Raw genomic sequence first — 13,341 nt, forward strand, 5'->3', positions numbered from 1 at the left:
TACAGTAATGAAAATAATGAGTGGTGAAGTTGGTTATAGTGATGAAGATAGTAATAGAATGGAAAGATATAAATATAGGTAGATAGATGTATAGATTGATAGACTGGTAAATTGATGGCTGGATAGAAAGCTGTATAGATAGGTAAATATTGATAGACAGACAGATAGATTAACAGATAAATGGATAGATAGATAGACGGAAAAATAGATGGATAGTTAAATAGACGGAAAAATAGATGGATAGACATAGATGGACGTATAATAATAGATAAATAGCAAGTTAAATAGATAAATGGATATAGATATGTAGAGATAGATAAATAGATATGAAAATGGGCACAGACAGATGCCGAAACTCCCGTTTACCCCCCCCCCCCACATTTATATATATATATTTATATATGAATGAGTTTGGTTGGCATAAATTGAAGCTGCTTTGCCGGAGCCAATAGGTCTTCTAGAGGTTATTGTTATGTACTTATATTTTTATACATTGTGAGTAGTTTAGAATGATTTAGATAAAATTGTGAGTCTTTAGGCTAGGATTATTATGAGATTATTGCCTTGAAGTAAATAAACATGAAAATAAATAAATACGACATTACTCGATAAATTCAGGGTATGTAATTTTTTCTTCACCATTAACTCAGGCAGAGTAAATTATAAATGTACAGTGTTTTTAATAAGTTAGTGATTCATTAGTCACGCTGCAGGGAATAAGTACACAATTAGTATCGTCTCTGAGCGCCCAAGTTACCACAATATATTATTTGCAAGTCAAGATGAGCCACCGAGTTTGCTTTCAAGTCTTTGCACAGCGGAGTGACTAAGTGACCATGTGTGTTGAACGCTGAGGTCAGTGTTTGTTCTGGCGCTGTGCTCTCAGCTACACATGATCGGTCTACTGTTCCAGAGGTATAGAACATTGTTCTTTTCCTAGTTATGCTTAATAAATTTATCGCAAATTTATCTTCTCTCGCAATAAATATTTATGATGAAGTGCCATGATTTTCTGTATGAGTTTACAAGTGATGTACAACAATATTATCCTCGTGAAAGTTGTAACTTAGAACACTGTTGTTTGATCCGGGTTCATTATAAATTATGTGGCAAGTCAGTAGGTCCCAAACACAAGACATAAACATGGCTACATACCGACTACAAGCATGCAACACGCACACAATATTGCAAGTGTATTTCCACAGCTGTTTATTTTGTTGCGTCCACCCAGTGTGTGTCCATCCTTGAGTGCAAACACCAAGAGTTTAATGTCTTTTTAAGTGTTTAATTTAGTTAGCTGGAGTTTATAATAATAGGGGTAGATCAAGAAGTCTGATATCGTCACGAACAAAAAGCCACTACAAGCGTGATTATTACATAATGTAGTTATGTACCCATTGAGAGATTAACCAGCCAGAGGCCAGATTCACGAAGGCATTTACGCAAGCACTTACGAACCTGTACATCTTTTCTCAATTTTTGGCGGCTTTGTTTCCAGTTATTTAACAGTTAATGAGCTCCGAATCACCAGGAGGCTGTTTATAACAATAACAACAGTTGAATGGGAACTTTTCATGCTTGTAAACTGTTTAATAAATGTAACAGAAGCCGTCAAAGATTGAGGAAAAATGTACACGTTCGTAAGTGCTTGCGTAAGTGCTTTCGTGAATCTGGCCCCAGAGAGATTTCGCGCATTCGTTCTTGAACGAATTCGCCAAATTGTTGTGTTGCACATGACAGTTGAATAGTTAATTATTGTTTATTAGGCCAGATAGATAATTTATTATTCCACCAAGCCCAAAGGTCAAGTTATACACGCTTACAACTCGCTGTTTCGAGTTGTCTTATTGTCTCGCTGAGGACCAGAATCAAGGCCGGGAAATTATAGAGGTAGCCCAGGTGTCTCAAGGTCAGTAGTTCATCTGTTATAAGTCACCGACTCTGGGCACTGGTGAGAGCTATGGACTCCTCCCTAGAAAAGTGCACATTATCGCATAACCACAACTTTACATGCAATGAAGAAACATTTTAATGAAAATCGATTGCCTTATACAGTGTATGACAACAGTAAGCATGAATAAACATAATTATAAATAAATCAGGTTAGGAAAACTTGGTGTAAGCCATCAATGACGTTAGAAGCCTGGAGGAGTGCCAGCTGCCATTGTAACCATTGTGTTGTCTTAGGAAGGAGACGCGAGCTGCGTCTTATTCATCTCTGTGTTGCTGCACGATCATCAAGCGTGTGTGAAGCACCAACGACAGAAGCTGCCTATGAGCGTGTGTGAAGCACCAACGACAGAAGCTGCCTATGAGCGTGTGTGAAGCACCAACGACAGAAGCTGCCTATGAGCGTGTGTGAAGCACCAACGACAGAAGCTGCCTATGAGCGTGTGTGAAGCACCAACGACAGAAGCTGCCTATGAGCGTGTGTGAAGCACCAACGACAGAAGCTGCTTATAAGCATGAATGAAGCACCAACGAGAGATGATCACCAAGCGTGAGTTACCTGCCAACAACTACTCGCTCAGTGTTATACAAGACGCAGTAATAGCTCCTTAAACTCAAACATTATACGAGCCATAAGTCTGTTATTAATTTGATGAGAATCCTTAGTGGGTCAATAATTGCTTCAGTAGCATCTTTAGCCCCTAAGGCCAAGGTCATCTCTGCTCTGGGAACACCACAGCACGAGGACTACCTACACACAAGTCCAACTCGACTAGTGTACACAGAGAGTGTACCCAGTGAGACTTTTATTAGTGAAAACAATACGTCTATCGGTATTGATATGATAATGTGGATTGCAATAGGAGTTAAGAAAAAGTGATATAGTCACACCTGTTTCAATAAAATTGGATGATTGTTTGGTTCTCTGTTCGAGACTGGAGGCCAGACGCTTGGGGCCAGCGTCATCAAACTTAATTGTGTGACAGGTGGGTGGAGGGGGATGGTCATAGGAAGGTCGTGGTCGGCCCTATTTCCTCCCCTTCCCACCTCCACACCTTCTTTGATGACAAATTCTAACGTCGCAAGATACCACTTACGGGCTATTTATACCCGTGCCACCTCTTGGGTGGTGTCGCTGACACGGGAGACACCTCCCGTCACGCAGGGTGCAGTCGCACCTCCACAGATCTCCAGTATCAGCTCTTGATACTGGTAATGGCTCAAAAGGGCCACCACTTACGAGCTATTCATGCCTGTGCCACCTTTTGGGTGGCTTCATCTTCATGTTAACACATTCACAAGGGAGACATCTCCCGTCATGCAGGGTGCATTCGCACCTCCACAGATCTCCAGTATCAGCTCTTGATACTGGTAATGGCTTAAAATGGCCACCACTTACGGGCTATTTATGCCCGTGCCACCTTTTGGGTTGCTTCATCTTCATCTTAACACATTCATAAGGGAGACATCTCCTGTCATGCAGGGTGCATTCGCACCTCCACAGATCTCCAGTATCAGCTCTTGATACTGGTAATGGCTTAAAAGGGCCACCACTTACGGGCTATTCATGCCCGTGCCACCTTCTGGGTGGCTTAATCTTCATCAATCAATCAATCTTGGGTGGTGTTATATTTATCAATCAATCAATGGTATTGTCCTGAGAGATAAGATTCACTCATTAAATACTGGTTCGGTAACAGGGTTGTTGATTTGTGGAACTAATTACCACGTAGCGTGGTGGTAGAGTCCCTTGATTGTTTCAAGAGTGGGTTGGACATGTATATGAGTGGGATTGGGTGGTTATAAATAGGAGCTGCCTCATATCGACAATAGGCCCTCTGCAGTTACCTCTATTCGTTTGTTCTTTTGCCCTAATACTTACACTAAGAACATGCTATACTATACATTAATACCATAAGAACATGCCATATTGTGCATATATTCCCCAAGAACATGTTACACTGTGCATATATACCCTAAGAACATGCTGTACTGTAGATACATACATACCCTAAGGACATGCTATACTCTACATACATACCCAAAGAACATTCAATACTATACTAAACATACATACATACATTCCCAAAGAACATGCTATACTGTACATTCATTCCCTAAGAACGTGCAATACTATAAATACATACCCTAAGCACATGCTATACAGTATATACATTCCCTAAAAAACATGCCATACTGTTCATAAATTCCCAAAGAACATGATGTTCTGTACACCTATACTTTAATAACATGTTATACTGTACATACATTCCCTAAGAACATGCAACAGTGTACATACTTACCCTAAGAACATGCTACACTGTACATACTTACCCTAAGAACATGCTACACTGTATGTTCTTACCCTAAGAACATGCTACACTGTACATACTTACCCTAAGAATATGCTACATTGTACATACTAACCCTAAGAACATGCAACAGTGTACATACTTACCCTAAGAACATGCTACACTGTACATACTTACCCTAAGAACATGCTACACTGTATGTTCTTACCCTAAGAACATGCTACACTGTACATACTTACCCTAAGAACATGCAACAGTGTACATACTTACCCTAAAAACATGATACACTGTACATTCTTACCCTAAGAACATGCTACACTGTACTTACTTACCCTAAGAACATGCTACACTGTACATACTTACCCTAAGAACATGCTACACTGTACATACTTACCCTAAGAACATGCTATGCTGTATATACTTACCCTAAGCAATGAAAAACTGTCATAATATTCCTTGAAGGATTGGTATCAGCCCAGAGAGACAGAAAGAACAAGTGCTGTACATGAAAGAAATAACTGTTATGAAAAATCAATTTCATTCGTTCATTATATCACTCAAACAATAAAGCATCACAGATGAGCAAACACCAACATGATGTTGATGATGGTCGTGCGTGGTGTATGTGGTTAGTGGTGATGGTCGTGTGTGGTGTATGTGGTTAGTGGTGATGGTCGTGCGTGGTGTATGTGGTTAGTGGTGATGGTCGTGTGTGGTGTATGTGGTTAGTGGTGATGGTCGTGTGTGGTGTATGTGGTTAGTGGTGATGGTCGTGTGTGGTGTATGTGGTTAGTGGTGATGGTCGTGTGTGGAGTATGTTGTTAGTGGTGATGGTCGTGTGTGGTGTATGTGGTTAGTGGTGATGGTCGTGTGTGGTGTATGTGGTTAGTGGTGATGGTCATGTGTGGTGTATGTGGTTAGTGGTGATGGTCGTGTGTGGTGTATGTTGTTAGTGGTGATGGTCGTGTGTGGTGTATGTTGTTAGTGGTGATGGTCGTGTGTGGTGTATGTTGTTAGTGGTGATGGTCGTGTGTGGTGTATGTTGTTAGTGGTGATGGTCGTGTGTGGTGTATGTTGTTAGTGGTGATGGTCGTGTGTGGTGTATGAGGGTAGTTTTTTTTTGTTTTATTATTTTCTACTACAGACGTGGTCACACATTTAAAATGCTAACTTGCATATATACATTTTCTTCTCTCCTCCATGGACAGGGTTAGAGATGTGTTAAACATGTAGTTCAGTGATTTATTGAACAATCAACCACAAAAGGTGATTGTAGTGCTTTTAAAATGCTAAGCTAAGCTACATACGTAAATACATTGATTCACAGATGCCCTACATAAAGTGGTCGATGAGTCTTTTTACATTGTGTCATTAATGTGCATTTACAAAGGTGAAATGTAATTCTGATCTGCTTCCACATATACTTTACATACATACATACATATACATTCACAAACATACATATACATTCACACACATACATATATATACAGTGCATATATACATATTTTCATATACGTACACATATACACACATTCACATACATTTGTCTCTCCTACTTTGATAGAGTGAGACAGCTGATAAAGAAACTATTATGTAATTAAGCACTTAACCAGGGAAGGTGATTAAGATGCTGGATAGTGATGGTCGTGTGTGGTGTATGTGGTGCTATGAAGTTCAGTCATGTATTCCCATATTCCTGCATATAAGAGTCATAATTCCCCATCTGTACAAACTAAAAGTTTTGGTTGATTTTATGACTCTGGAGAAGCATGATAATGCTAGGAGTTGAGTCCATCATCAAATATTGTGGTGCGAGCCGAGAGGGAGGCGAGAATTCCCGCTTGGAGGCGAGAGCCCCAGTGCATTCTGGGTACAGCGCTAGCTGTAGCGTTATTGGTCGGCGGCGGGCGCTTGGCCGGGTTGCCTAATCGTTTCGCGCCTCGGGCGTGACGTAGAATGACGTCGGCGCCCCTGCAGGGAAGCGAGAATTCTGAGGTCACTTGCTACTAGGTGTCAGGCTGAGCGGGAGTGCGCTCGAGAGATTACCAGTCTGGGAGATGTATTAGCCTCCAGAGGGGAAAAGTTCGAGCAGTTAGTGTGTGTGAACGAAGAGGGTGACCTGTCAACTGCAGGCTCGATGACGACAGTGAACCCGGGTAACTTTGAGAAGAGGCACTTGGAGGTTTGTAGGACAAACCTGCAGGCTTTGCACGGCGGGAGCAAGTGCAAGTAGAAAAGAATTGGTAGCATTCCTGGTCCTCTGCAATTCAACCACCTTTTTCCATACGACGAAGCTACGTGTGGGAGGAGTGGACCGGTACGTCAAAGTGTGTCAGTCTGGGAGGACAGCTAACATCAGTTTCAGTCTAGCATCGGGGAAGGAACACGCGGTGGTCTGGGCGGCGTTCGTGGAGGAGTGTGTGTGTGGACGGTGGGCGCGGTGGAAGGAGCCACTCAACCCCCTCAATGCTGGAGGTGCTAGGAACCACTTAACGCTCCTACGTTGCATCCACGAGGAGATAACCGACGCGGAATCTACGATCTATAAGGTAGATAAACTTGCCCTCCCATTTTCAATTGTGTTAGGAAAGGTTTTGAATACCTTCAATGTAATTCTCAGGAATAGTGTGTTGCTTGACAGCGGACATTAACAGTATCATATTAATTTTTAATTTAAATATAATGCAAGTGATTGTCTTTACGAGTTGAGTAAACAGTGAATTAAAGGCTACAAACTATTGCAGAGACGATGTAATAAGTAGGTTCATGCGCAGTAGATTTGAGTTTTGGCTTAGAGCCATAACAGGCGATTTTGAAACTACAGTGTAGCCAGACGGTAAGATAAATTTCCATAGTGTTGCTATCTAAATGATAGAGAGAGATTTTGGCAGACGGCATAGTGTAGCTTTTTATTGAGTAAATCAATCGGATTTTCTTGTGTATTTCCTTCCTCTTCTTCATTCCTGGTGAGCAACAACCTGTCCTCTAACAAATTATGTCTAAATTTGGCCGTTTACCCGTATGACCGAAAATGGACGTAATTTAAAAATGAAAAAAAGAAAATAAATTTGGGATTTTTTTTCCAAAACAGCAAGTTAAAGTTCCTCTGGTAGGTTAGGAGGGCAGGAAAGTCTCCTAAAGTTTCAAAACGTCATGAAAAACGTTAAATGAAAGTTTCCTCTCCTAACCTAACCGAGTAAGCCGTAAGCCGGAGGACTCAAACAGAAAACGGTTTCATTTCAAATTACGTCCATTTTTGGCTATAGCCTGCATACGAGCGGAAAGCGACGTTATTTTTAAGAGGATGGGTTGCTGTAGGGGTTATTGTGCACCACCCAGTTATTGCGAGAGTACTTGACTGGGAGTTAATGTACCACTGAGTTTGAAGCATCACTTGGCTGCGAAGTAAGGCGAGTCCAGTTGGCGACCATGTATGTACCTTATGGGCCAGCAACTCGATCTGGAGTAAATCTTGAGTTTCCTTGTCCACGGCCACCCCAGTAACGAAACTAAGGGGGCATCTCCCCCGAAATATTAAAGTTGTTGTAGGGTATTCATAATTTATTATCCTGATACATGTGAAAGGTGCTGCACCTAGGCCAAGTTTCAGCATCTCAGCCTAAATTGAAGGGAAAATAAAAATAAAAAAAATAAATATTTTTCAACAATGTTCAATTGCTTTCACAGCCCACAATTGTGAACCAAAATCATTTCTACGACACTCGCTATGACCTTACTATATAATAAAGATTTGGTAATATGATCTTTATCCCAGATGTATTCAGTGCAATAATACAGATTTTTAAAAGTTTCCCAAAAACGTATGCAACAAAATGAAGTGTATCATTATTTAGAAAATCAATAAATCTACGTTGATAAGAAAACATACTAGAGTTTTTAGAGGCGTAAACTCTACATATAATGTGCAAGTTTCATGTAAATTGAATAATAAATAAAGGCTGTGAAGGCAGATCTAGTTGTAAAAGTTGGAGTTGCGTAGCGCGCGCGACAAGTTACTCGTGACTGGTGATTTACGCATTGCGGCCAGCTCGTATGGAGAGCTCGCATGCATCTAGCTGTCAATGCTATTCTCTTGTTCGTTTGGTAAGTCATATTGCAGTACAAATAGCAAAAATAGCATGTTCTGGGAGATATTGTGTGAGCGCGTCAGCATACATCCTCTCTCCATGAGAGACACGCAGTCACTGACGGGCACCACCCTCTCACTCACACGATACTGTTGTCATTTGTGTGAGTTTATATTCATTTTATGCATAACATGTTATTTTCAACGCTATTACGAAAAATAAGACATCTACAACGTAAGATACAATACCCCGCGGCGCACTCACGGCGCGAGGACCAGATTCACGAAAGTTGCAGCGGGAAATTTGACTCTAATTACGTTATTTTTCAAAATATCATTAAACGGTTTGGACCACAGTGTTGCCAGAACGTTGTAGTATTTTTCGTAATTTTTCGTAAATATTCCATTTTTCATCGGATTTTCGGGTACCATGGCCCCTAAGGAGTGGTCGGGTTACTTCACTCCCTGCGGGGTGCTAGGCTGAGTTCCATGGGGCACTCTGCCCAGCAGGTCGACTGAGGTGCTCCCCCAGAGGTGAAAAGTGGCACCTAGAGAGGGGTAGTAAGGCCCTGTCCGTCTCCATAGGAATAGTGACACCTCTTTAGGCAGGGTACGCCGGAGTGGGAACTGGCGATTCAGGCGGGACGCCTGGTTGGAGGTCAAGACCCGTCACAGTGGTTAGTTGTGATGGTCATGTGAGGTGTATGTAGTTAGTGGTGATGGCCGAGCAGTGTATGCAGTTAGTGGTGACGGCCGAGCAGTGTATGCAGATAGTGGTGATGGCCGAGCAGTGTATGCAGTTAGTGGTGACGGCCGAGCAGTGTATGCAGATAGTGGTGATGGCCGAGCAGTGTATGCAGATAGTGGTGATGGCCGAGCAGTCTATGCAGTTAGTGGTGACGGCCGAGCAGTGTATGCAGATAGTGGTGATGGCCGAGCAGTCTATGCAGTTAGTGGTGATGGCCGAGCAGTGTATGCAGTTAGTGGTGACGGCCGAGCAGTGTATGCAGTTAGTGGTGACGGCCGATCAGTGTATGCAGTTAGTGGTGACGGCCGAGCAGTGTATGCAGTTAGTGGTGACGGCCGAGCAGTGGTGGGTAATGAAGACAACTCCAACAATGAAGGTCTTGTACAGAAAAGATGAGTCCTTCGTTCCCAAGCTGAGGCACCCGGACACCGCCGGGTACCTAATCAATTGTTGTGAGTAGTCCACAGCTGGGAGTGCATACCAGCGTCTGAGGCCCACACCTGTTGTACCTGCCTGATGCACTTGCCTGGTGCTCTTGCCTGGTGCACTTGCCTGGTGCTCTTGCCTGGTGCTCTTGCCTGGTGCTCTTCCCTGGTGCTCTTGCCTGGTGCTCTTCCCTGGTGCTGTTGCCTGGTGCACTTGCCTGGTGCTGTTGCCTGGTGCTCTTGCCTGGTGCTCTTCCCTGGTGGTCTTGCCTGGTGCACTTGCCTGGTGCTCTTGCCTGGTGCTCTTCCCTGGTGCTCTTGCCTGGTGCACTCGCCTGGTGCACTTGCCTGGGGCACTTCGCTGGTGCTCTTCCCTCGTGCACTTGACTCGTGCACTTGCCTGGTGCACTTGCCTGGTGCTCTTGCCTTGTGTACTTGCCTGGTGCACTCCCCCTGGTGCACTTGCCTGGGGCGCTTGAATGGTGCTTTTGCCTTGTGCACTTGCCTGGTGCACTTACTGGTGCACTTACCTGGTGCTCTTGCCTCGTGCACTTGCCTTGTGCAATTGCCTGGTCTCGTGCTCTTGCCTGGTGCACTTGCCCGGTGCACTTGCCTAGTGCATTTGCCATGTGCTCCTGCCTGGTGCTCTTGCCTGGTGCCCTTGCCTGTTGCACTTGCCTGGTGCACTTGTTGGGAGCACTTGCCTGGTGCACTTGGATGGTGCCCTTGCCTAGGGCACTTGCCTAGTGCACTCGCCTGGTACACTTGCCTGCTGCATTTACCTGGTGCACTTGGATGGTGCCCTTGCCTAGGGCACTTGCCTAGTGCACTTGCCTGGGGCGCTTACCTAGTGAACTTGCCTGGTGCACTCGCCTGGGGCGCTTATACCTAGTGAACTTGCCTGGTGCACTTGCCTCGGGTACTTGCCAGGGGGCAAGTACCTGGCTGGTGCACTTGCCAGGTGCACTTGCCTGGCACTCCTGCTTGGTGCCTTTTCCTGGTGCCCTTGCCTGATGCACTTGCCTGGGGAAATTGCCTGGTGCTCTTGTTTGGTGCTCTTGTCTGGTGCACTTGCCTGGTGCACTTGCTTTGTGCACTTGCCTGCTGCACTTGCCTGGGGCACTTGCCTGGGGCAATTGCCTAGTGCACTTGTCTGGGGAAATTGTCTGGTGCACTTGCCTGGTGCACTTATCTCTGGCACTTGCCTAGTGCACTTGCCTTCTGCTCTTGCCTGCTGAACTTGCCTGGTGCACTGGCCTTGTGCACTTGCCTTCTGCTCTTGCCTGCTGAACTTGCCTGGTGCACTGGCCTTGTGCACTTGCCTGGGGGCACTTGCTTAGTGCACTTGCCTAGTGCAATTGCCTGGTGCACTTGTCTGCTGCACTTGCTTGGTTCCCTGGCCTGGTGTTCTTGCTTGGTGCACTTGCCTGGTGAACTTGCCTGGTGTTCTTGTTTGGTTCACTTGCCTGGTGCACTGGCCTGGTGTTCTTGCTTGGTGCACTTGCCTGGGGCACTTGTCTGGGGCACTTGCTTGGTGCACTAGCCTGGGGCACTTGCCTGGGGAACTTGCCTTGTGCACTGTTGGGATCGAACTGTTGACAACCCAACACATTTAAGTTAGGTTTATTCTGAATGTTTATCCTATGCTTCGTTGTACTACAACGGGGTACATGAATCTGAACAGGTGTCAACCTCAGCCGGACCTGTTGTCAGGTGCGACACACTTTGTGCTGAGGTCTGACAAAGGACAAGAAAATAAGATGGTATAGAACTTCATCATGGATATATTCGGATATATCTCTAATCACCTTATATACAATATATTACATGTATATATATATGTAATATATTGTATATAAGGTGATTAGAGATATATCTGAATATATCCATGATGAAGTTTTATACCATCTTATTTTCTTGTCCTTTGTCAGACCTCAGCACAAAGTGTGTCGCACCTGACAATAGGTCCGGCTGAGGTTGACACCTGTTCAGATTCATGTACCCCGTTGTAGTACAACGAAGCATAGGATAAACATTCAGAATAAACCTAACTTAAATGTGTTGGGTTGTCAACAGTTCGATCGCAACACATATGGGGGCCTGTCCGGGAGTGTTTTGAGCAAGACACACTGTGTACACTTGCAGCACTCATTGCTAGTCATCTAGGTATCCAGCCAGGTAAAGTTTCATCATGGATCGTGTACAAGAATTTTTAACAAAAGAGGACCCATTAATTTTGGAGAGCTGTACGAAAGAACAGCTGAAGAAAATCGCCGAACACTATGAGATAGAATTAGTGTCGACTAAAGTGGTCTATATGAGACAAGAACTTGGAAATAAAGTAAGGTCTCGACGCGAAGATGTAGGAGCGGTAGGATTAGATGTGAGTGCAAAGGAAAGTGGGGAACAAGATAATGAGGAAGTGTCTTCTAATTCGTCTCGTAGGAGTGGAAGTTTAGAATATGAATTGGAACGTTTGAAACTGGAAGCTCAAATTAAGAGGGAAGAGAGACAGTTTCAGTTAGAGAAACTGAAATTGGAGCAAGAGAAAGTGCGACTTGAAAGTGAGCAAAAAACGCGTGTAGAATTAGAAAAGGAGAAAACGAAGCAAATGGAAATCGAAGCAAATAAATTTGTGGCTGCTCAGAGGCGAGGGCGAGAGGTACACTCGGAGAGCACACCTATGCCTGCAGCATATGATCACAAGGCACGTGAAAAGGAGGTTCTGCAATTTTGTCCAGAAGAGTCAGAGTCTTTTTTTGAGCATTTTGAAAAAGTTGCTACACTAAAGCAGTGGCCAGAGGAGGATTGGGCCCAATTGGTGCAAATAAGATTGACTGGGGCAGCGAGAGAGGCCTATACCCAGCTCTCTCTTGAAGATTGTAAAAATTACTGGACTGTGAAAAACAGCGTATTAAAATCATTTCTACTGACACATGAAGCTTACCGAAAGCGGTTCAGAGAAATGGTAAAGACACAAAGGAGCACATATGCTGAAACAGCCAGAGATTTGGAACGTAGATTCCAAAGATGGATGGGTTCCGAAAAGGTAGAATCTTTCGAAGACTTGAAACAATGGATGTTAATGGAAAAATTCTTGGAGATGGTGACTCCAGACACCAGGTTTAAGGTGCAAGAAGCAGGAATAAAAACACTCTTAGAAGCAGCGGACAAAGCAGATGTAATTACGGAAGCTTACAGAAGTCTCCAGGAATATGAAGAAAAAGGTCACGCAAAGTTGCAGGGTAGTAAAAGACGGTATACGTAGAACAGTAGAGATGGTCGTGGATATACTGGCAAGCCGATAGCCCGACCAAGTCAAGGGTATGTGGAATTTTCTCCGTTGGGAGGTGACGCATTCGAGGGTCAGGCTAGCGCACCCTCGGGTCAGGGAGGAAATACAACGTCTAGGTATCGAGGTACAGGACAGTGGAGACGTGGCGAATCCTATTATAATGGACAACGTAGTTCGAGAGGACGAGGATTCTCTTCTCAGGTAATATGCTACACATGTAACAAGCCTGGACACTTAAGTAGAGAGTGTAGGCAAGGCAGAAGAGTGGTGTCCCTCACAGTAAGTAAATACAGACGTCCTTATATAAATTTAAAGGAGGAATTGCCCCAGGAGAAGATGTCCATTACGAAAGGATATAACCCTTTCATTAGCAAAGGTATGGTGAGCATTGGGGGTCAACCTGATCAACAAGTCACAATATTACGTGACACAGGAGCGAATCAGAGTTTAATACTGAAAAGCTTGATTCCTGAGTACAGATCTTGTATAAATGGACAAATAATTAAGGTACGGGGTATAAA

At 44.0% G+C, this 13,341-nt stretch overlaps 1 protein-coding gene across 1 annotated transcript; it reads left to right on the top strand.

The window, feature by feature from the left end:
• The first annotated feature begins 11,716 nt into the window (after window positions 1-11,716).
• Window positions 11,717-12,793, top strand: LOC138356563 (caldesmon-like). Its single transcript, XM_069312761.1, has one exon. The coding sequence runs from the start codon at window positions 11,717-11,719 to the stop codon at window positions 12,791-12,793; it is 1,077 nt and encodes a 358-aa protein (XP_069168862.1).
• The last annotated feature ends 548 nt before the right edge of the window (window positions 12,794-13,341 follow it).

This window comes from Procambarus clarkii, chromosome 73, assembly GCF_040958095.1.
Source record: "Procambarus clarkii isolate CNS0578487 chromosome 73, FALCON_Pclarkii_2.0, whole genome shotgun sequence".
Lineage (NCBI taxonomy): Eukaryota > Metazoa > Arthropoda > Malacostraca > Decapoda > Cambaridae > Procambarus > Procambarus clarkii.